At 39.3% G+C, this 22,300-nt stretch overlaps 1 protein-coding gene and 1 non-coding gene across 2 annotated transcripts in view; both read right to left on the reverse strand.

Annotated features, from left to right (window-relative positions):
• The window catches only part of LOC124554140 (chymotrypsinogen B-like), a 190,098-nt gene that overhangs the window by 90,133 nt on the left and 77,665 nt on the right, over nt 1–22,300 (reverse strand). Inside the window, exon 3 of the mRNA XM_047128205.1 lies at nt 4,881–4,979. Coding sequence (XP_046984161.1) covers nt 4,881–4,979 — 99 coding nt within the window. The remainder of the gene's footprint in view (nt 1–4,880; nt 4,980–22,300) is intronic.
• Nucleotides 17,394–17,468, reverse strand: Trnas-uga. Its single transcript has one exon. It is a non-coding gene; the product is annotated as a tRNA-Ser (tRNA).

Raw genomic sequence — 22,300 nt, forward strand, 5'->3', positions numbered from 1 at the left:
CTCTGACTGCCCCCCATTCCTTCCTCCACCACCAGTCGCACGTCAGGGAAGTCGTTCTCGACTGATGCTGCGATTTTAGTTGGCTGAGTGTGTGGGTGAAATCTTAGGGGACTTAACTGCTGAGGTCATGTGACCCTAAGCTTACACACTACTTAACCTAAATTATCCTAAAGACAAACACACACACACACACCTGCCCGAGGGAGGACTCGAACCTCTGCTGGGACCAGCCGCACAGTCTCAAATTGCAGTTGGTTGAGTGCTGGGCCTCAAGCTTTGCTCAGGGTGAACCAAGTGTCCCTGTTGATGAGCCCATCAGCCTTTCGCATTTCAACGGCCTCCTTCACAACACAGTCCCAAAACGCTGAGATCTGATCTAGGAATTCCGTTTCTTCGTACTTTATTGAGTCCACTGCAGCTATGCCGTGTTCTGAAACCGCACATTTTGTTAATTGCTTAAGTTCAGTGCGTCTCCTGTGTTCCTTGCATCTTTCTTCAATTGTCCATACACTCTCCCCAATCTATGCCCCCCCCCTCCCATTTACATGGAATACAGTAAACGCAAGGTTTTTGGACCCCAAGACATCTTTCATCATACCTGGTGGAGCATTCCGGAAGTGGATGGAAAACGCATTCATTGTTGCATTGAGTCAGGATTCTGCCGATTTTATTTGATACTTTGCCGGCATACGGCAGATACTCCATTGTCTTTTAGGCTTCTGTCTGCTGGTCTTCTACTTTCTGCTCGAAAGCACGTCGGATTTTGTTGTATCCATTCTTCTTCAAAACGTGCTTCAGATGGCTAAGTTTGCGTACCACACCCTCACCGGTGGAAGGTCCGCCTCCATAGTGTAGCGGTAGCGTTACCGCCTACCACGCAGGGGGTCCGGGTTCGATTCCTGGCAGGGGACTGGGTGTTGTGTGTTCCTCTGAAGTATCCAAAGTGGCGTCAACTAAAAGGACTTCAAATACGGCGGCCGAAAGCCCCCGAAATGTAGCCTCCTGGCCAACAATGCCATATGATCTTTTCCATTTTCCAACGCTGGAAGGTCACTGTTCTCCTCCACCTCCACAGTGAATTTGACACTAGGCTGGAGAGAGTACCGATGTTGGAGGAACTCCTGAAGTCCTTGTCTCCCATGTAGCCACACCACAAGTGTGTCATCAACTGAAAAAGCATGTAGGCTTCAGTGCTGTTGTTTCCATAGCTTTCTCTTCCAAGTCCTCCATAAAATAATTTGGTTCAACTGGTGACAGAGGGTACCCCTTGGTGACGCCATCTGCTTGATCATAATAGTCGCCATTGAAGAGAGAGAATGTCGATGTACACAGTCATCAGCTAGAACATTATGACCACCAACCTAACAGCCAGTATGTCCCCTTTTGCCATGGATAATAGCAATAATGCTTTGTGGCATGGAACCAATGAGGCCTTGGTGGACCGCTGGAAGGATTTAAAATCACATCAGCACTCACAAGTCATTTAACGCCTGTAAATTGCAGTGAGAGGGCGATGAGCTCCGACACCACGTTCTCTCCCATACCAGGTGCATTCGACTGGGCGCAGATCTGCCGAGTTGGGGGACCAGCACGTCAATTGGAACTCGCCACTGAGTTCCTCGAATCACTTCATCACACTCCTGGCCTTGTGACAAGGTGCATTATCTTGTTGAAAACTGCAACTGCCATTGGTAAACATGATCGTCACAAAGGGGTGTATGTGGTCCGCAACCAGCGCATGAGACTCCTTGGGTGTCATGGTGCCTTGCACGAGCTTTACTGGGCCCACAGAGACCCACGTGTATGATTCCTAGAGCGTAATGGAGCCACCACCAGCATTAAAGGCTGATTGTTAATTCCACCAAATTCTACCACCTGTCCTATTTTACCAGTCTGCCCAGCTTACGGCGTCTGACATCTATAATGAGCGGTGGCTACCCAATCCCACAGTATCTGGACGTGGTTTCATCATATTTTGAAGACACTCACCACAGCACTCCACAAACACCTGACAAGTTGTGCAGTTTACAAAACCTTCGTGTCGATCGCCCAGTCCATCACTGTCTGCCCTCAGTCTAACTCAGATAGAACGCCCACCTTTCCCATTCTACATATGGACAGCACATTCACCAACACTGCATGCATCATGCATGTGTCATTCCTCACCATGTGACACTGCTTTCACCTTGACAGGTCTGTATTGATAGCAGGTCGGTGGCCATAATGTTGTCGCTCACCAGTGTAAATAATTTTTTTAATTTGTAAAGTAATAGTTGTTAAAATCATATGCCGTTCATTTTGTAATCTTATTTATTAGGACTTGTTGGTTGTAATGTGGAAATAGCAAGAGCTGTGTTTCTGAAAAATAGAAATCTGTTAATAATGAGTATGTTTGGAGGTATTCTTCTGAATATATATGCTCAAACTACAAGTCAACAGAATTTTTTGAACTGTATTGCTAAAGACTATCTAATCAAGAGGCACTGCATCGAATCAGGCTGAGAAAACATTTATGGTGCAATTTCACTAAAGAAAGGGATCATCAACCTGGGGTATCAATGAACTGTGAGTTTGCTAATGAAAGGAAGTGTGGGATCGGGCGATTGGGTAAGAATTACAGAAGAGCGTCATAAATTGACTGTTGTAAGCAGATTCAGGCGGATATGGGTTACTGTAGGTACAGAGATGGGCGAGATTGGACAGGGCACACTGGCTCTGAGAGCTGTAGCAAACTGGTGCACAGGCTGATTTCCGGAACACCATTGCTTTTATCTCGCAAAGCCACTTCAATTAAATTTCTGTAAATAAAGATCCCAAACTAATAAAACTGAAATTTTTAAAAATTCTCCCGCATTTCATTAACTTGTGTTTTAATCTTATTTTCAGCAAAAAATACACTCCTGGAAATTGAAATAAGAACACCGTGAATTCATTGTCCCAGGAAGGGGAAACTTTATTGACACATTCCTGGCGTCAGATACATCACATGATCACACTGACAGAACCACAGGCACATAGACACAGGCAACAGAGCATGCACAATATTGGCACTAGTACAGTGTATATCCACCTTTCGCAGCAATGCAGGCTGCTAATCTCCCATGGAGACGATCGTAGAGATGCTGGATGTAGTCCTGTGGAACGGCTTGCCATGCCATTTCCACCTGGCGCCTCAGTTGGACCAGCGTTCGTGCTGGACGTGCAGACTGCGTGAGACGACGCTTCATCCAGTCCCAAACATGCTCAATGGGGGACAGATCCGGAGATCTTGCTGGCCAGGGTAGTTGACTTACACCTTCTAGAGCACGTTGGGTGGCACGGGATACATGCGGACGTGCATTGTCCTGTTGGAACAGCAAGTTCCCTTACCGATCTACGAATGGCAGAACGATGGGTTCGATGACGGTTTGGATGTACCGTGCACTATTCAGTGTCCCCTCGACGATCACCAGTGGTGTACGGCCAGTGTAGGAGATCGCTCCCCACACCATGATGCCGGGTGTTGGCCCTGTGTGCCTCGGTCGTATGCAGTCCTGATTGTGGCGCTCACCTGCACGGCGCCAAACACGCATACGACCATCATTGGCACCAAGGCAGAAGCGACTCTCATCGCTGAAGACGACACGTCTCCATTCGTCCCTCCATTCACGCCTGTCGCGACACCACTGGAGGCGGGCTGCACGATGTTGGGACGTGAGTGGAAGACGGCCTAACGGTGTGCGGGACCGTAGCCCAGCTTCATGGAGACGGTTGCGAATGGTCCTCGCCGATACCCAGGAGCAACAGTGTCCCTAATTTGCTGGGAAGTGGCGGTGCAGTCCCCTACGGCACTGCATAGGATCCTACGGTCTTGGCGTGCATCCGTGCGTAGCTGCGGTCCGGTCCCAGGTCGACGGGCATGTGCACCTTCCGCCGACCACTGGCGACAACATCGATGTACTGTGGAGACCTCACGCCCCACGTGTTGAGCAATTCGGCGATACGTCCACCCGGCCTCCCGCATGCCCACTATACGCCCTCGCTCAAAGTCCGTCAACTGCACATACGGTTCACGTCCACGCTGTCGCGGCATGCTACCAGTGTTAAAGACTGCGATGGAGCTCCGTATGCCACGGCAAACTGGCTGACACTGACGGCGGCGGTGCACAGATGCTGCGCAGCTAGCACCATTCGACGGCCAACACCGCGGTTCCTGGTGTGTCCGCTGTGCCGTGCGTGTGATCATTGCTTGTACAGCCCTCTCGCAGTGTCCGGAGCAAGTATGGTGAGTCTGACACACTGGTGTCAATGTGTTCTTTTTTCCATTTCCAGGAGTGTAATATTATTCAGCATGGCTTGCAACTCCTGACTGATTTTTGCAGACAATGCTAACTTCAAATAGAAACGCTTCGTGCAAAAGTGGAAGCCACTCCCAAACACCCGCAAGATCCAGTCGTGTGCCTGCAACTATTTGTTTGTCGATATGTTCAGTCTGACAATATGTCAGGCACGTTGGGTCGCAGTGCAATGGTGGTGTTTCTGCTTATATGCAGTGAAATCGACAGTATTTCTTTACATTAGCTACACAACATCCAGTAACCTAGTAATTCCACAAGAGTGAACTTAAGAATATTCAGCACCGTGATACACACACTGATAATAATGCAAATGTCTTTATTAGTGTGCAAATGGTCATTACTGAACATGTGTCGTTTGGCAGCTGTATTTCGTCAGTCACGAAAGGGAATCAGAAATACCGTAGAATGTCACACCTTCCAACATGACGAAATGACAGATTCCACTCTGGCTATGAACGCAAAGGATCCAAACGATAGAAACAAAATTAAATGTCTTCTGTACTTCGATAAGTGTCACAAAGTGAACTGATTCAGTAAACTTACAGTTTAGAGTCTGTCCCCAGCCGCTGACCTCGCCAGTTAGTCCCGTGAGGATGGTTTCCTCGTAATCAGGAGAAGGTAACGTGACCAACTTGATGTAACCTTGAGGACGAAACAGGAAAACATATTGATTGGTTCAAATGGCTCTGAGCACTATGGGACTCAACTTCTGAGGTCATTAGTCCCCTAGATCTTAGAACTAATTAAACCTAACTAACCTAAGGACATCACACACATCCATGCCCGAGGCAGGATTCGAACCTGCGACCGTAGCGGTCGCGCGGTTCCAGACTGAAGCGCCTAGAACCCCTCGGCCACTCCGGCCGGCGGAAAACATATTGACAAGATGTTATTTTTGGCTTAGCTAAATGTGGAATGCAGTATCTAAGTACAATGAATGAAGTCCTACGTCTTTGGAATCTGCGTGTTAGCTTTGCAATATGAATTTTCTGTGACAGGCTGCTTACGAAGAACGATTATTGTTAAGTGACTAATTTTTAAATAAGCTACAGCCCCTTCGTACGTCTTCTTGTCAGGTCTAGCTTCAGCCTGACAGTCTTGGTAGTTACGGATTTTTTTCTCTTTCCTTCCACCTCACTCTTTACCGTCTTGCGCTGCACCTGCGTCGCAGCCGGAAGTCGTCCGATCCGGTCCGGCGCCGGCCAAGGCCGGAGTAGACAACAAACAGCAGGTGGCTGCTGCGCGTGACTACACTGGAGGGAGACGCGCAGTACGGCGTCGACCGGCACAGGGCTGCCGGATTGGCCGACCTAACAGGATTGTTTCCAGTCTGGCGGTGCGCCACGAGCGGGGTGGTCGACGAGGAATTTCTAAACCATCTCGTGAGGAATGATCCTCGCCTGTGGAACCAGCGGATTGAAGACTACGATAACCGTGATATTAAGCGAGGAATGTGGGAATCTATTGGGGAGCAACTATCAGTCAAAGGTAAACATAGAAATCATTTTGCAATAGTTTTAATGCTTGCTTTCAATTCACTACATGTTACTACAAATCAGTACTAATTTCAACATATTACTTTTAACATATAATTATTTTACCAAATTGTCAAAAAGAGATAAGTTTTTACCTGCTAAAATACTACACGATGCGTTCGATTTGCCACGGAACGACGCCAACCCCATTGAAGGATGACTTTAATTTGTCTCTGTTAATTGGAGCCTGTTGTGATGGTCTGTTGAACGTTCTTGATTAACCACTTTCTTGACGCGGTGAAGCACTTGCGTCTTCTTCTAAACTTGTGGAGTTGAAGAAGTCACCACCTACACGGTTAATAATTATTTTGTGCAGTAAGCACATACATTTCACTATCCTCGCCGCTTCACCAGGTTCTGTTTCAATACATCTGCCCAGTGGACGGCACCTGCCAGTCAGAACACCGAAAGCACACTGCCCTCGATAGCCTGTAATTGAAAACTTTTTCTTCGTGTGAGAGACGTCGTTTGGAATAAGATTTCATGAGATCAATTTCCAAAGGGAGATCATCTCCAAGCAAGATAAACGGCATATCTATAGTAATTCTTTCGACAGGCTAAGGTTTCCGTAGGGTAGTGTGACTGTTCTCCAAGAATGCAGACAAAGTAAAAGCCAAAAACGTTCCTCCGTCACTCTGTTTTCCACAACCTCCCACATCTCTTAAAGTAAATCGACAACGGTACTCCACCAAAGCTTGTAAAACTACTGAAGGAAACTTTTTGTAGTTTAAAAACATAGTTCCACTTTGTATTGGACATTTAATTCCGATATGCTTGTTATCAATGCATCCACGTGCATGAAAAAAATTGCACTGCTGGTGGAATCCTCTCGCTATTTCCTCAAAACTTTTCAGATCAGGAAAGGGTAGGTGTCGCCAACAGAAATTCCTCCATTATCACATCCACAACTGCCAAGACACACTTACCTACTGTATAATCACTCAGTCGAAATGTTAGGCGCAAGGACCGAAAAATCCCTGTTGCTACGTGTAAGTACCTGAAAGAGTCAAATGATAATTGAATATTACTCAAATGATGTGGGTAGTCTTTGTTAGTGATATTTCAGTAATCTTAAACATATATAAACAATAACACAACATTTGTCCCAAGATCGGAGAACATCTTCTGTGCTGATTTTGTGAGATTTATGTTTCCTTTTTCAGATGTACAGGCTCGGATAAAGTGGCAGAACTTGTTAGATGCTTTTGGGAAAAGCTATAAAATACTGCACGACTCCAAGAGCAGTCATGAGTTTACTGCCATCATTCAAACAACTCGATCAACTGGAGAAAATGAGGATACTTATGAAAATCATGGGGGACGTCACCGAAGCCTTAGAAGCTCACCTGATAAATGGTCCTATTTGAAAAGCATGGTGTTTCTGAAACACATTATAACACCTGGGCCAAGCTCAGGAAACTTGCTTGCCACAGAGAAAGAGAATGAGCCTTCTCCACGTGATCGAAGTCCCACCATAGCAAGTTAGAAAAGTACAAATGATGGTGAAATGTGTCTCTTTTCAGAAGAGTTAGAGGTCTCCGCTTTTACGTCGTGTTCTGTGAAAGCAGAAAAAAAGACCAAAAGTCATGTAAAAAAATATGATTATGATTCACAGGCACTGGACAGCGAGAAAAGAAAGATAGACATATCTGAGCAACATGTTTCTCAAAACAGATATATCAGGATGATGACGACTACTTCTTCTTCATGAGTTTACTGGCATCATCCAAACAACTCGATCAACTGGAGAAAATGAGGATACTTATGAAAATCATGGGGGACGTCACCGAAGCCTTAGAAGCTCACAACGTTAAAAATTATAAGAGATTGTCAAGTTTTACGCAGACACACGTTGGATGTCCTTTACCATTGCTACAGCCGTTGCACTAGCCATCACCAAGTGCCTCTAATTATGCCCAACATTCGTCTCCCTTTGTGAGCATAGTTCAAATGTGTCCTCCTGCCCAACAACCTGATGGCATTTCATTTTAATGGGCTATCCCCAATGTACTGTTAATAAGTTTTTATGAATTATTTTCCACAATTTTCCTCATCACATTCATCGCTGATATTTGTAAGTCTTGAACCAAACAATTGTTTCATTGTGATTTTCAGATCATACATAGATACCTGTTTACAGTTGCTTATTTGTTAATAATATCTAATACTACTGTGAAAGAACATTAACAAATATATGTCTATGTTGATACATATTTTTATTGTAACTGAAGCCAGAATTTATTTATAATATTCATATATTATTTGATCAGTTATGCCACTCACAATAAAAATAGGCTATCAGTTGTTTTTAACATTGACTTACCTGATTGCGATAGTAAGTTTTTCTTCTGGAGTGATACATGCCCTGTAGTTGGAATGGCCAGTTATATTGCCTCTTATGCCTTCAAGTATATAGTCAAACGTTTCTATAAGCATGCGGTAGTAGTCTTTGAACTTGTCTGGAAAAATTCGCAGTGATCAGCAAGTTGTAAAAAAACTCCCCTGCAATTCTGTTTTCACTAAAACGATGCACTCAAGTCCTATTGCTTTGTCTTTTAAGGCGAACATTCTTGTATAGCAGCAGCCAACACAAAAAATCATCATCCAAATCACTCATGATAGCTTCTCAACAACTGCAGCTGCTGACCTAGGGCGTGTAACTGAGTCCACTGCGGAAACTGACGAATGACGACCGTACCCTGGGTCGGCGCTCAGTGTAACCTCTTCCCGTCCTGCGTGCGACAGCTGCCCACCGTTGCCGGATCGGCTCGCACCCAGTGTAAGGCGTTCACGTCGGACGACGCCAGCTCGAGTTCGTCGACCTTCACCGGACTCGATCGGAACGGACTACTTCCGGATGGAGTGTAGGTGCAGCCTTAGTAGTACACGGAGCCAAATAAGTACGAATCTATGTCAGGACACGAAATAACTTTCTACAACTTTATTTTTGCTTCTTAAACGAAGGAAGGGAGCCAAAGCGAGCCTGTGAATGCTGGTTATGAGACGAAACAGAGTGCAGAAAATAGTTACAATACTTGCCAACAGAGTTCAGTTCCTCATTAGGAGATTGTACAGTCCCTGGGCAATTTATTACATGCACTACAGTTTTTAATCACATTTTGATTTATATCTGACGAAATTTGTTTTTTAATACATAAATTGTGATAAAATGATTATGTGTAGTCTACTTCATAACTAAGCTCATTTAACAAATAAATAAAACGTAGTATTTGTTGAAAAATATTTTATTTCAACAATTACAACAAAATTAAAATATTGTGAAAGTCAAATCATTACTTTTAATATCTTGTTGAGACACCTTCTGAAACTATGACAGCCTTAATACGACCTGGCATGCTGTCGATGCAGTACTGTACTGTGTCCTGCATTTGTCGATGGCGATACCACACATGGATGATCTTCTCTAAGAGCTGTGGTTTTGTTGTGATGAGATCTTTTGCCACCTCCCTCTTCATTACTCCCTATACATTTTCTATGGGGTTCATGTAGGGACTATTATCTGGCCAGTGTAACACAGGGATATTTTGTTCCTTCAGAAAGGATTTAACTGACCTGCCTGTGTGACAGGGAGCTCCACCCTCCATGAAAATAAGTGGTTCCCCATTCGGGAAGCATTCTTTGAGCTGTGGTATTAAGGGTTTTTGCAGGACTTCCGTGTACTGGTCTTGCCTCATTATGCCATTAATCACATAAAGAGGTCCTGTGCCCTTGGCACAGACGACAGACCAAAAAATCACCCTAGTTAAGTGTTTTATGATATGAATAATGCATTAGGGGTGAAATGTTTCTCCTGTTCGCCGGCACACATACTGATAGTTAAAATTTCAAACGTCTTTTTATCGCTGAACCAGACCTATAAAAATCAACAAAAATAATTACTATACTATGAATAAATGTACATAGCTTATACCATATCGTAAATAATAATTGTAAAGTTAAATTACCGATCTCCAGACGTCCACATCCTTACCACACCACTGTTTAGCTCACTTCATACGCTTTGCTTTCATTGTGGCTGTTAACTATGGTTTTCTAGATGGTCGACAAGTCTTGATATCAATCTTTCAACTTTCTGCGAACAGTGCGTTCAGATGCATTCAGATTAGCCTCTTCCACTTGAGATTTTATCTGTTTCGTTGTTGCAAATCTGTTTTCTAGGCTAATTCTTTTCAGAAATCTTCCTGACCTTGGGGAGAAAATTGGATTTCATCCACATTTATACTTCCTTCTGAGGCTCAATTCTTCACTTGAATGAATTTTCTTCTGTATCCGCCTTGCGCTAGCTTCGTGAAATTTCCCTATTGGAATACATTTTCATATTAACGAGGGTTTTGACCTCAGCTTTTTTATGCGGTGAAATGTCCCCCTTTCACCCATTTTTAAAGGTCACAGTTAGTAATATCAGGCTGTTAATCAGTCAATTGTGATGTAGAAATTGATAATCAAAGCGAACCCATTACACATGAGAACGCCACTGAACACATCCTTTCCTGTACGCTTTACTCTGCACATTGATACCTACAATAAGTCAACAATCCAATGTCACGTAGCAACAATAGATACAAAATTTAACAATGTAATAATTTTGATGAATAACTATAATAAATTTTCCGATTAATCGCATTAAATATAGTACTCAACATTTAGTTATGGCGAATAACATTAAAACTGTGCAGTGTGTCTAATATTTTGGCCAGGGACTGTAACTGCAACTGGTGGACTAATTTAAACAAGGAGGTACAGTGATGAGCCAAAACATTATGACCACCTGCTCAAGAGCTTGTTTACCCGTCCTTGGAACTAAATACATCACTGATTCTGCGAATCAGGTATCAGGCAATTCGTTAGTAGGTTTGTCTACGCACAGTTCATGTAATTTGCGTAAATAACGGCCTGCTGATTGGCATGCGTGGTAGTGGCGCCCGATAGCGGCCCCGGTCTCTTCCTTCCGGTTTACAACAGACGAATTGGGTGGCTGAGACATCAACGTGAGTTTACTATAATGCTCCTCAAACCACTGCAACACGGTTCTGGCCTCGAGACACGGGCAACGATACTGCTGAAGGATGATATCGCCATCAGGGAAGACATCATGCATGAAGGGATACAGGTGGTTCGCTGCTGTAGGCATGTCTTTGATTGTTACCACAGATCCCATGCCAGAGCAGTAGAATTTCCCCCATAGTATAGTATTGCTCCCTCCAGCCTGTGTCCATGGGACGCTGCACGTGTCGGCTGGTTTCACCTCTATGACGGCGTTTGTGGAGACGACCGTCGAACAAGTGTAGCAAAAATGTGATTCACTCGAACATCCGACTGTTTCCATTAATGTGTGGTCGAAACCCAATGGTCCCGTGCCCACTGAAATTGAAATTGATGCTGTCATTGGGCCAACATGTGAACACGTGTGGGTGGTCTGCTGCAGAGCTCCATGTTGAACTATGTACGATAAACGACGTGCACCGAAACACTTGAGCAAGTGGTAGCACTGTGCTCTTTCAGCAGATATGCCACAGATCACCATCTGTCCTACTTTACAGAGCAGACAAGCCTACGAACCCCAAGTTCTGTGAGCAGCAGTAGACGTCCAGCCACTTAGCACCTAGTGGTAGTTCCACTGTCCTTGTACATCTTTCCATATATGCTCATGACAGTAGCATGTGGACATTCGACCAGCTTCGCCGTTTTAGATATACTACTTCACAGGCTGTGCATAATAATAATCTGCTCTTTGTCAAAGTATCTAATCCCAATGGATTTCCCTATTTGCAGCTCGCATCTTCGCTAGGGTCATCTCCCATTCATGTCTGCTCTGTTTAAGTACCTTTGTCAGGTGGCTGCAACGACTGCTTCTTGGTCTTAACGTCTGTCACATGCAAGCAACAATTTTAAACAGAAAATGTTACAATGCTATTATGAATAACCCAGCGTCAGTTAGGCATTTCCAGACGTTTTTCTCGTCATATACGCTTATTTTATTCTGTAATGTAGGAATCTATTTGTTATATGTTAACTAATCAGCGAGAGAAGCATGTGATATAAAAAGTCTCCTCTCGTAATTCAGCATTTTTCTGAATATGGACTGCCGAAAGTGATGTCTGGGCTATAATCTCTTCCAGAAAGTAGTGAGGACTTATTTTGCTATTGGTCGGATTGCCATCTGTCTTCGAGGCAGCTTTCACTGGACCGGGCTGATAGAAAATCTGAAGTAAAGAGAGAGAAATAAAACCATCATGGTAAGATTAAACAGTACATCCAATATTATTGTATATAAAAGAAAGTATTGCTTGACCAAGTTCACACATCAACGAAACGTGATCCCTTTACACATTAGACTATAATCAAAATGAATAGTACACCCTTTTTCTCAAAACATTTCCACCAGAAGATAATGTTTGGGGCAACTCGTATTGTTGGAATTAAACTCCATTGTATTTTTTGTGCATGTTGGGGCACTTACCACGGATTTTTCAGAGACATAAGATAAAATTGGCATTTTTCGACGTGTCATTTTTCTCGCTGGGGTGCGATATATCGAAGTGACGATGTGTTTTTTAGGTCTGAAGCCAATGTTCTTTGATAAAATTTTTATTAATTTTATTGTCTGAAAGGAAAAGATATACTGACAAATAATTTTAAAATATGGTGTATAAAAAGTATAAAAAACTTTCGAAATTGGCCTTGAAAAGAATTTCCTAACATAAGGGGCAGAATGGAAAAAGTGATGGACTTTGGTGACCTAGTCAAGAATATCAATGTCTGGAAAGAGTCCTATGTATTTCCAGAACTATATCATCATCAAAGTGCAAATCAAACTGAAACTTACCTTTCCATATGCGTTAACAGTTATTTGTGGTTCAGTCTACTAGTCTGATAAATAAATGTTATTTTCACTCTCCACATACGATAAGTACATCTGGGTTGCTTACGGATGCACAAAGAAAGTGCTATTGTGACCATAATTTCTGTCGTAGCCAACATGCTAAGGGACGGTGCTGACTGAGAACAACATATAACAGCAGCAGGCGGGCCACAGGTGGTTTATACAGCATCTTTCCTACCGACTAACGTACGCCGACCAGTGAATGAACTGAAAAAATGAATCATTTATCAGCAACCATGATAGACTGGAGACTTTTGAGGTCCTCATTTCCAGGGAAATAGAGATCAGCAGACTGAGTAGAAAGTAATGCAAGAAAACTTCAGTTTGATTACTATAATAGCAGTAAGGGATTATCTCAGTATTTTATTTATATAAAAGTATTTAAGCAGCTCGATTAATGGCCAGACTGTTCAAATTTCGGATCAGCTCAGCAATTCTCTGAGGTTGAACTGACAAAATATATGGACTGTTGTATTTACGCCGAGGTAGTGCAATTCTAAACGGTATTTGGTGTTGAGAAAGGGCAAGGAAAACCAATATGGAAGTTTTTTTTACTGTAGAAAATGTATAGGTGCAAAGTAGTTGTGAGTGGTGTGTTGGTGATTTTATTTTGTAGCTCTGATAACAGTAATTTAGTTGACTGAGTAAAAGAAATTTGTAGACGGTAGTGACTTTCGAAAGAGACCGGAGGTGTGCACTGTGAAGGTAAAGTCATTATACCATTAAGCTACATTTGGTAGTTCCTACATAATGTATGCATGAAATATCGGTATTTACTGCAATTTGTAACCCGAGAGGGAAAGGGATAGATAAGAAAAGTGCCAGGAGAGAGAAAAGGAGAAGCAAGAAGAGAGCGAGAGCTACTCAAATATTTTAAAAAATAATTTCCTGACTTTAAAAACCAGGTGGACAGTAGTCTTTACCAGCAGTTAACTTCAACAGATGATAAAGATGTAACACTGAATGCTTCAGTGCAGAACAAATTGTGAAGGAACAGAAGCATTGTGAGCAGATTAAAAATTTACAACAGATACTAGGAATATTTATGAAGGGAAATCAAAGTGACAAAATAAATTACAATAGAAGCTAGATAAAATATTGCTGAAATTGAGTAACTACAAAATGATGCCACAAGTGATGAATTCTAGTGTGATAAGAAAAAAAATAGGTAAGTAGAATAGTTACCAGTAATGATACTACACAACAGTACAGTAGATGGGATGGTGTCAGTAGACTCATAGGACCTTGAGTATACGTCGATGCCTGTTGGAGGAGACTAGTAAGTGGTGCCAAATGAGATATAAGTGGTATACATGAGGTGAACTACTGACAAGGAACACATAATCCAATCCAGATTGTCAAAATAGAAAAAAAACGAGAGAGCAGGTAGGTGCAAAGGAGATAAATGTTCTTGGCAAAAGCCAAGACCAGTGAACAAATATTTAGGAACAGTGAATTTGGTCAGACCATTTAATCAGTATCATATTATTGTCTCTAAGCAAGCAAATAGTGTGGAATGCTGTATGAGGAAAGAAAAAGTCAGCCAACTGGAATTCTTACAATGTGAGAAGGGGAATGTAAAGGTCATGTGGTTGCAAGAAAGAGTGGAAGAGAGTGTGAGCTTCACTGCCAGCTTAATATTGAAGGGCAAGTGAAGAATGAAAGGGTAAATTTATTAACTGAGTAAAATACAGGAAGGAGGCACGGTCTTGGTCATTTAAGGGAATATATTTACAAGGAATATTTAGAAATGGAAGCAAAGTGGTGGCTAGAGTGTATTTTCCATAAACAGTTTCGAGTTCCTCCATCCAATGCACAGGATGTCAGACCTAGCTGCATAGATTTTATTGGAAGTAGATTGGTTGAAAGAATACTAAGGAAAAATATTATTTAGGGGTCAACAAATAAGTTTAAGCTATGAAAGTAAGCGTAAGACAGTTAAATTTAATAGCGAAAATGCTCATATTGCAGTTGAAAACATGGAGAATGTAGGGAGAACAATGAGAGAAAATTTCATTTCGAAACATCACGCCAAAGTGAACAGTAAAAGCATAAAATGATTATTTCTTGGAAATGTGTAAAAAAAATTGCAAGCCAGCAGAAAACGAATTAATGTTTTTTATCAAAGATACCTGGCTGGCATCATTAATGGATATGAGTGTAAATTGAAGATGAAAGTAGGAGCCCAGTATCATAAAACATGTCAGCTAATGCCTTTAAGGTTGCAGGAAAACATACAGGCTGAAAGTAATCAAAAGAGGTCATGGTGTAATTTTGACCGGTTGCACAGTCCTTTTAACAATTCTGATGAGCCTATCAAACAGCCATTTGGGAAAACTAGATTTGTTCTGGATGTAAGAATGATGAATCAGTATGTAGAAGTTCAGAAAGTTCCTCTTATTAGAATAGAAGAAGTGTGAATGAAATGTTCAGGAATATAATACACTGACACAAAAATGTGAAACAACGAGAAGTCAATGTTACTTTATTCACAGTCTCATTATGAATGAGCATGTAAATGATTGGGGGGGGGGGGGGTAATATTCTCTGTGTTACATAGAATGGCCACTGGCATTTGGCATTTTTGCTTTTCGGGTTTAGTGTTGTTACCAGGCCCACTAGGATGCACTAGGAGTGGTAGATGTCGAGTGATCTCTGTGAATGATGGTGATGCCATATATGCATGTGACACAGTGTTAACACCACATGACAGAGTGTGAAAGGAACCTAATTGCAGGTCTCCATCTGCTGGTTGGTCGAATCCTGCAGTATCCAGATCTGTGGGGTATTCAAATGTGACAGTGACCCAAAGTTCGACTACATTAGAACGCAGGGGCAGGCATACTTCTCGCCAAGGTTTCATTCCCCATGACTGCCCACCACAAATGATTGGAACTGAAATGTGCACCAAGTGCTTCATACCTCCTTCACTTGTACACTGGTCATCTCAGAACAAGTAATGGACCTCCTGCAACATGCTGTATGATAGCGCACCATTGGTCAGAGACTAGAAGCAGCCAGTCTAGGGAATTACCGTCCCACACACAGCCTGTTGTCACCACCACAACAGAGATGTCTGTGTTTGGAGTGGTACCATGAGTAGGAAGCATGGACTGCTGCTGAATAGCACTCTACTGTGTTGAGCAATGAATTAGAGTCCCTCATTCCCATAGACGACCATTTTCGACGAAAGTGCTGGCGATCTGGAGAGCAGTAACATTCTTGGAATGTTTTGGAGATTGACCAGCAAAATCCCCACATCTATCTCCAATAGGACATGTTTAGGACCAGCTCGAATGTCAACTCCATCCCAGTGCCTCTATCAAGGATATCAAGGACCAGATTCAACAGTTATGGGCCAGCTTGCCTGAGGAGAGGATACAATAGCTTCATGAAACCCTTCCCAGCTGAATCAGAGCATAAATCAAGACCAGAACGGATGAAACATCATAGCAAATAGGCTTTGTAATCAAAGATAAAACACAATCCATCTTCTCAACTGAAGAAGTTCCATTTCGTTTTCTCCTCCTTTTTTTCATCTTTTGGGCACTTCACTTTTTTGTGAGGCAGTGTATTTTAGTTATCTAGATCCAAGCACTGGATGCTGGCCGGGGCCATTAGCAGAATAAATACATAAGTTCTGGCTCATTTTCCCCAAATCGTCAGATAACCATAGAATTTCTCGGATTCCCAAGAAATTTTCTGCTGATTTTTCTAGAAAAATAACCCAGAATCTCCATTTGCTTGTTTTAGCAAAAATTAGGCGAATGGGGGTTAATGCAGGCAAATGGAGGGATATGGAGGGAAATGGAGGTAAACATAGGCAAACAGAGGGAAATGGAGGTAAAAGGCAGTAAATTGAGGGAAATAAAGGAATGTCATCAAAGGAATGCTTCACCATATGCAATTTTTTTATTTTTTTAAATTTTTTATTATTCCAGGAGGGATGCTTGTCCCCTGAGATTCCATAATGAATAAAACATAAAACATTTTTCTCTTCAAATAAAGTAAGTAGTAAGGTAAAAAAGTCTTAACGATATCCATAGGATGATATCCAGATCATGAAGTTCGTTATTATTATTTTTAAATTTCTTCATTCCATTGTATCCTAATTTAACCTTTCCATCTTCAAAAAATTGAAGATGTCAATCGCTTATTAATTTCAGATACATATCTGGCAAAATAATCTTAAACTTGTTGTTAAGTTCTATACAATATTTTTCTCCATATGCAAAATTTTGCAGCCATAAATGTTGTGCAAAACATTCACTTGTAACTCATTAATTTTTTAGATATATCATAATTGCTTACATTATTGAGCTTCTTGAGTAGGGGATCCATTTAAACATAAAAATTTTCACTAACAGGATTTAAATTTTATGTGTCATGGTATGTAATAAATCTGAATTATTTTTTCACATTTTAAGGATTCCAGATTTTCATTTCCGTGATGAAGAAGATGACAGAGGCAGCTGATAGTGTGACAGCTAAAGTAGTGGCAGCTGAATCAGCCTCTAGGCAGTGTCCAGTGTCACTGATTAATGTCCACGTTGTAATGTATGTATCTTATTTTGTAAAACATGTTTTTTGTTGAAACTTCCTGGCAGATTAAAACTGTGTGCCCGACCGAGACTCGAACTCGGGACCTTTGCCTTTCACGGGCAAGTGCTCTACCAACTGAGCTACCGAAACACGACTCACGCCTGGTACTCACAGCTTTACTTCTGCCAGTACCTCGTCTCCTACCTTCCTTGGTAGAGCACTTGCCCGCAAAAGGCAAAGGTCCCGAGTTCGAGTCTCGGTCGGGCACACAGTTTTAATCTGCCATGAAGTTTCATATCAGCGCACACTCCGCTGCAGAGTGAAAATCTCATTCTGGAATCATGTTTTTTGTTTTTTATCATCATGAGGACTCACCCAATTATGTACCTCAATTGAATAAAGTTCATGTTTAATGCTTTGGTTTAAATTCCAAGCCTATTATATTTTTCAAAACATATTTCTTTATGCCTTTTGATTTCTTCTCCTTCTTGGCACCAACTTTATATAAGCATACATTTTTGCTCTCAAACCAAAAAATTCTTCCATTATTTTTCCATTACATTCATCTTTCATTTTTCCAAAAACTCTCTTGACTGCATAGCGAATTATGTGTATATTTTTTTTCGATAATCGCTTGTGTCAGTGACATTAACCATTGATGTCATGTCTTCACTGAAATCTTCAGTTTGTAAATTGATATGTATGTGTCTGTTATCTCCATGGATCTCCACATCAGAGGTCAATATTTTCACCATATTTAGGTTTCATATTTCTGTAGTGAGAATCATACATTTTTATTTTTGAAATAAAAAAAAATCATTTCAATAAAAATCGGTTTATTAAACTTAATTTTGGTTACATTCATGAAAATTGTAGAAAGATTTTCATTAAATATTGTTCGCCCTTTGAAGTATGGCTTTGCCACAAGTCTTTCACACTTATCTGCATCTGAAACTATATTTATATTCCGTGTGTATCTTACGTTTTCAATTGTCATGCAATTCATCAACTTCTACAAATTCTTCTAAACATCATTCTTCACTTTGGTTCTCATTTCTGTGTTCAAGTTTATAAATTTACTTAACCAGTTAGATTGTTTAAATTTTAAAATTCTGTATATTTTTGATATCTTCATTCATAGAGGGAGGTATTGTTTAAGATTTCTATAGTGAACTACATAATTATGTTTATTATCCAAAATAGTAAACAATTTTCTTTCCTTAATTCACTTTCAGGAGCAAGTTGTGTACCTTTATGGAAATCATGCTGTGCTTTTGGATATTCTAAATATACTTCAAATATATATCCCACCCAAGAAGACTAGAACATCTCCTTTTATTAAATAAAAGAATCTGGATCATCCCATTCACATCCACCATGTGGTAACTATTGACTTAAAGCATAACCATAGAGAATGCGTCTAAATATGCTGAACAATGTAACATCTTTTTTGCTCCATAATTTTTCATATATTTACTACTTGGCTTTACATGGCTTTTACAACATTGGGCTGTACCACCTATTATTTCTTTTTCAATCATTAAAATCATATAGTAATCATGCTTAGCATTCCATAAAAAATAAATCACGTGCACTAAAATACCAAGATGAGTCTAAACCTTATGCTTTTTGGAAGTTTTTGTACAGCTTTCAAATGCATCAGCTAATAAAAAAACATCAGTTTGAAGACAGAGCTCATGATATTAACCAAGATTCTTTATACTGTATTTCTGCAAACTAATTTTGCTTGGCTATAATTTGCACCACTTATTTCACAGTAATCTTGTTTATTGTAATATTGCTCTCTCGATGGAATCTGTGTTTCTTCAAAATTCCTTCTACTATCCATATAATCAGAGGTATAATCACGTTTCTTAATTACTAGAGTGTCAAAATTTCCTAGAAAAAACTTTTTAATCTTGGTCAGTTAATCTTTTTTCAGATTTTAAAGAATTTTTCGTGGTTTGAAATCATGCATCAATAAACCACATCTCCAAATACTTTGCTTTCTTATCAAAATTATTATATTGATCATCACTGCTGAGTATCAGATATATTGTATTTTCGTCATAACCAAGTTCTCTTTTGAACAGATGTGAAGCATATCCTGAGAGATTATTTAAATAAATTGGCACAAAACTAGGCTACTTCAGTTGAAAAATACACTAATTACATGGTGGAGCTATATATTTTCCAGATAAAGTACATCACAAACTTGTTTTTTTTTATAATGATATCTACCTAATGAGCGTATTTTAGATGCTGTATGCCTTGACTGTTGTAGCAGTGGTAATCGTCTCATTTCTTCAACTTCACAATTACTTCTTCCAATTCACTGAACCTCATTTTTTTCACACATTAAATGAAATTTTGAAACAACTTGGTCTTCAATATATGATAGTATCTTTATAGTCCCCAATAACATATTTGGTAAAGCAACAAAAGCACTTGGTTTATGTTTTTGATACTTCACTGTACCAGATGTGGCTATTTAATTCTAATTCTATTACATTTATTCGTTCATTGCTAAGTCTATATCTCTCTTATAATATTTTGCTCTACAAAGCGTTACCATTATCATTCCCTGTTAACACTAGATATTTTAGAATTAATTTTAAGAAGTTTGTCAGTTTTTGATTTGGTTGACAGGCAATTTTTAACAGCAAATTCTCAACATCTGCATAAATAACAAATGGAACTTTCTGTGTATGTTGATAATATAGGAATCTGTCTCTGTAAATTCTACATTTAATGGTTTTTTAACTAAGCAGTTTTGTGCGTGACTATCAACTTTTCCTGACTGTTCAAGTGAACTAAACACATAACAAATAAATTTTATTTTACTCAAAAGAATCCTAGGTAAATCTGTTAACTAACAGTAGCATGAATTACTCTAATTCTTGAAATAAAAGAGGTTCACATGTTCTTTTTCTTACAGTTCGTAGCTTTTAATGGACACACTCGACATTTTTCATCAATGAAAAAACATTACTAGATAAATTAATTTTAGTCTCAGATTTTTTTATATTATCAATCACAACTGAAAACACAAATTTTTCAAGTTTTTGATCAATATAAAGACCAACATTTCTATGTATTGTAACTTACAGTGCATTTTTATTTAAGGGAAACAAAGCAGATTTTCTAATTTGATCATTATTTTTCACATTAATAGAAGCTTTCCCATTTCTTACTGTTTCTGGCAAGTCAACATATGATGAGAATCTTAATGCAACATATCTATTAATTCCTAATTGCAAGCCAATAATACTGCTTAATGTGTAAGTAGATGCTTGTGAATGAAAATTAGACGTTTTTGATGCAAATTCTCTTTTTATTTTCATATTTTTAATCAAATCTCTTTCATTCACGAATGTATAATATTTTTTATGAAACATACATTCCATAATTCTGTGACCTATAAGCATTTGATACTCACAAAACAGGATAAAATTAAATTTCAGTCCAAAGCAAATTTTTATATAATATTCCACTATTTTTATAATTTTTTGTTTCCATGGACTCAAGAAACGATTGGCACGTTTAAGTAGAGATTATTTTCGAAATTTATATTTTTTAGTCTTTGAGCAAAAGTTTTACTAACTATATGTTTTCTAACTGTTCTCCTGTATCTCCATTCCTCAAATACATTAGTAGAAGGAGGAAATCTGTCTTTCAATGGTTTAGGTTCATTATTTTGAAAAATTTCATCATTGTTTCCAATTGTAGAATAAAGTAATTGTTTACAAGTACATTCTTGATGTTTATTAATTTCATCATTGTTTCCAATTGTAGAATAAAGTAATTGTTTACAAGTACATTCTTGATGTTTATTAATATATGTAGTTATAGCAGTTTTTTTCAAATTCCTATATCAAATCTAATAAGTCCTTCTACAATAATCACATAGTTTGACAAATGTGATATGATCAGTTTTGATCCTTATTTAAGTCAAATATGTTTTTAATAGGATAAATGTAATTGGGATCCTGATTTCTAGTGGGAGCTTTCCTATTTTTGTTATATTCTATACAATATTTTTTTATTTTGCTTTTATGTTTGGCTTAGACTATGGATTTAAATAAAAAGAATGTAAATTTAAATTTCTTGTCAGCCAATAAATTTTTTTTGAGATATTTTTTCACACTCATCTTGTTTTTAATTATTTTTAATGATATCAATATCTTGTCATGTTCTTCACTCAGAATTCATTGTAAACGATTTTTATAATAATATGCACAAACGTTTTTTTCATATACACAAGGAAGTCATTTGCTGTTATATACTGCAGTACAACATTCACTTAATGTGGTTTACACATTGTCCTATAACCATATTTTGCGTATTTCTGTAACAAAAAATTATCAATTGTTTTCTCTACTTGACATGTTTTACATATTATAGATTTGATTGGTTCTGGTGTCAACTTTTTATCTTTCTTAATTACATCCACTTATATGGCAAAAAATTAATAAAAAATAAAATTAGTGTACTAGAAAAGTTACTAGTATTTACAATATATGTTTTGACACAGTTATTACTTCAGGAACTAATGCTAATGATATACTGCAATCAATACCATATAATGAGAAAGCAGGCATACCAGTTCTCACTATCATTTTTTTAAATTCACTGTATTCCTGGAATGTCATCCTTCAAAAAATACAACAGTCCATTAATATAGCTGTATGCATAAATTTTTGCACTGGGTAATCCCTAAAATTCTCTAATTATACATTCAAACAATTCTGCATGGAAAAAAAAAATACATTACCCGAATATGTATTGTCAACACCATTTACTGCTGCATGCTGTCATAATCATATACTAGATAGTGGCTTTAGATATCCTGGAATTAATTGCAATGTTTGTAAATTTACCACATGCATGAAGCTGGTAACAAGTAATACAACTTCAGCACTAGGTCTTTTATATGCTCCATCAATTTTTTGTATATCTTGTGGTAAGATAGTTAACTAATT

This window comes from Schistocerca americana, chromosome 11, assembly GCF_021461395.2.
Source record: "Schistocerca americana isolate TAMUIC-IGC-003095 chromosome 11, iqSchAmer2.1, whole genome shotgun sequence".
Taxonomy (NCBI): domain Eukaryota; kingdom Metazoa; phylum Arthropoda; class Insecta; order Orthoptera; family Acrididae; genus Schistocerca; species Schistocerca americana.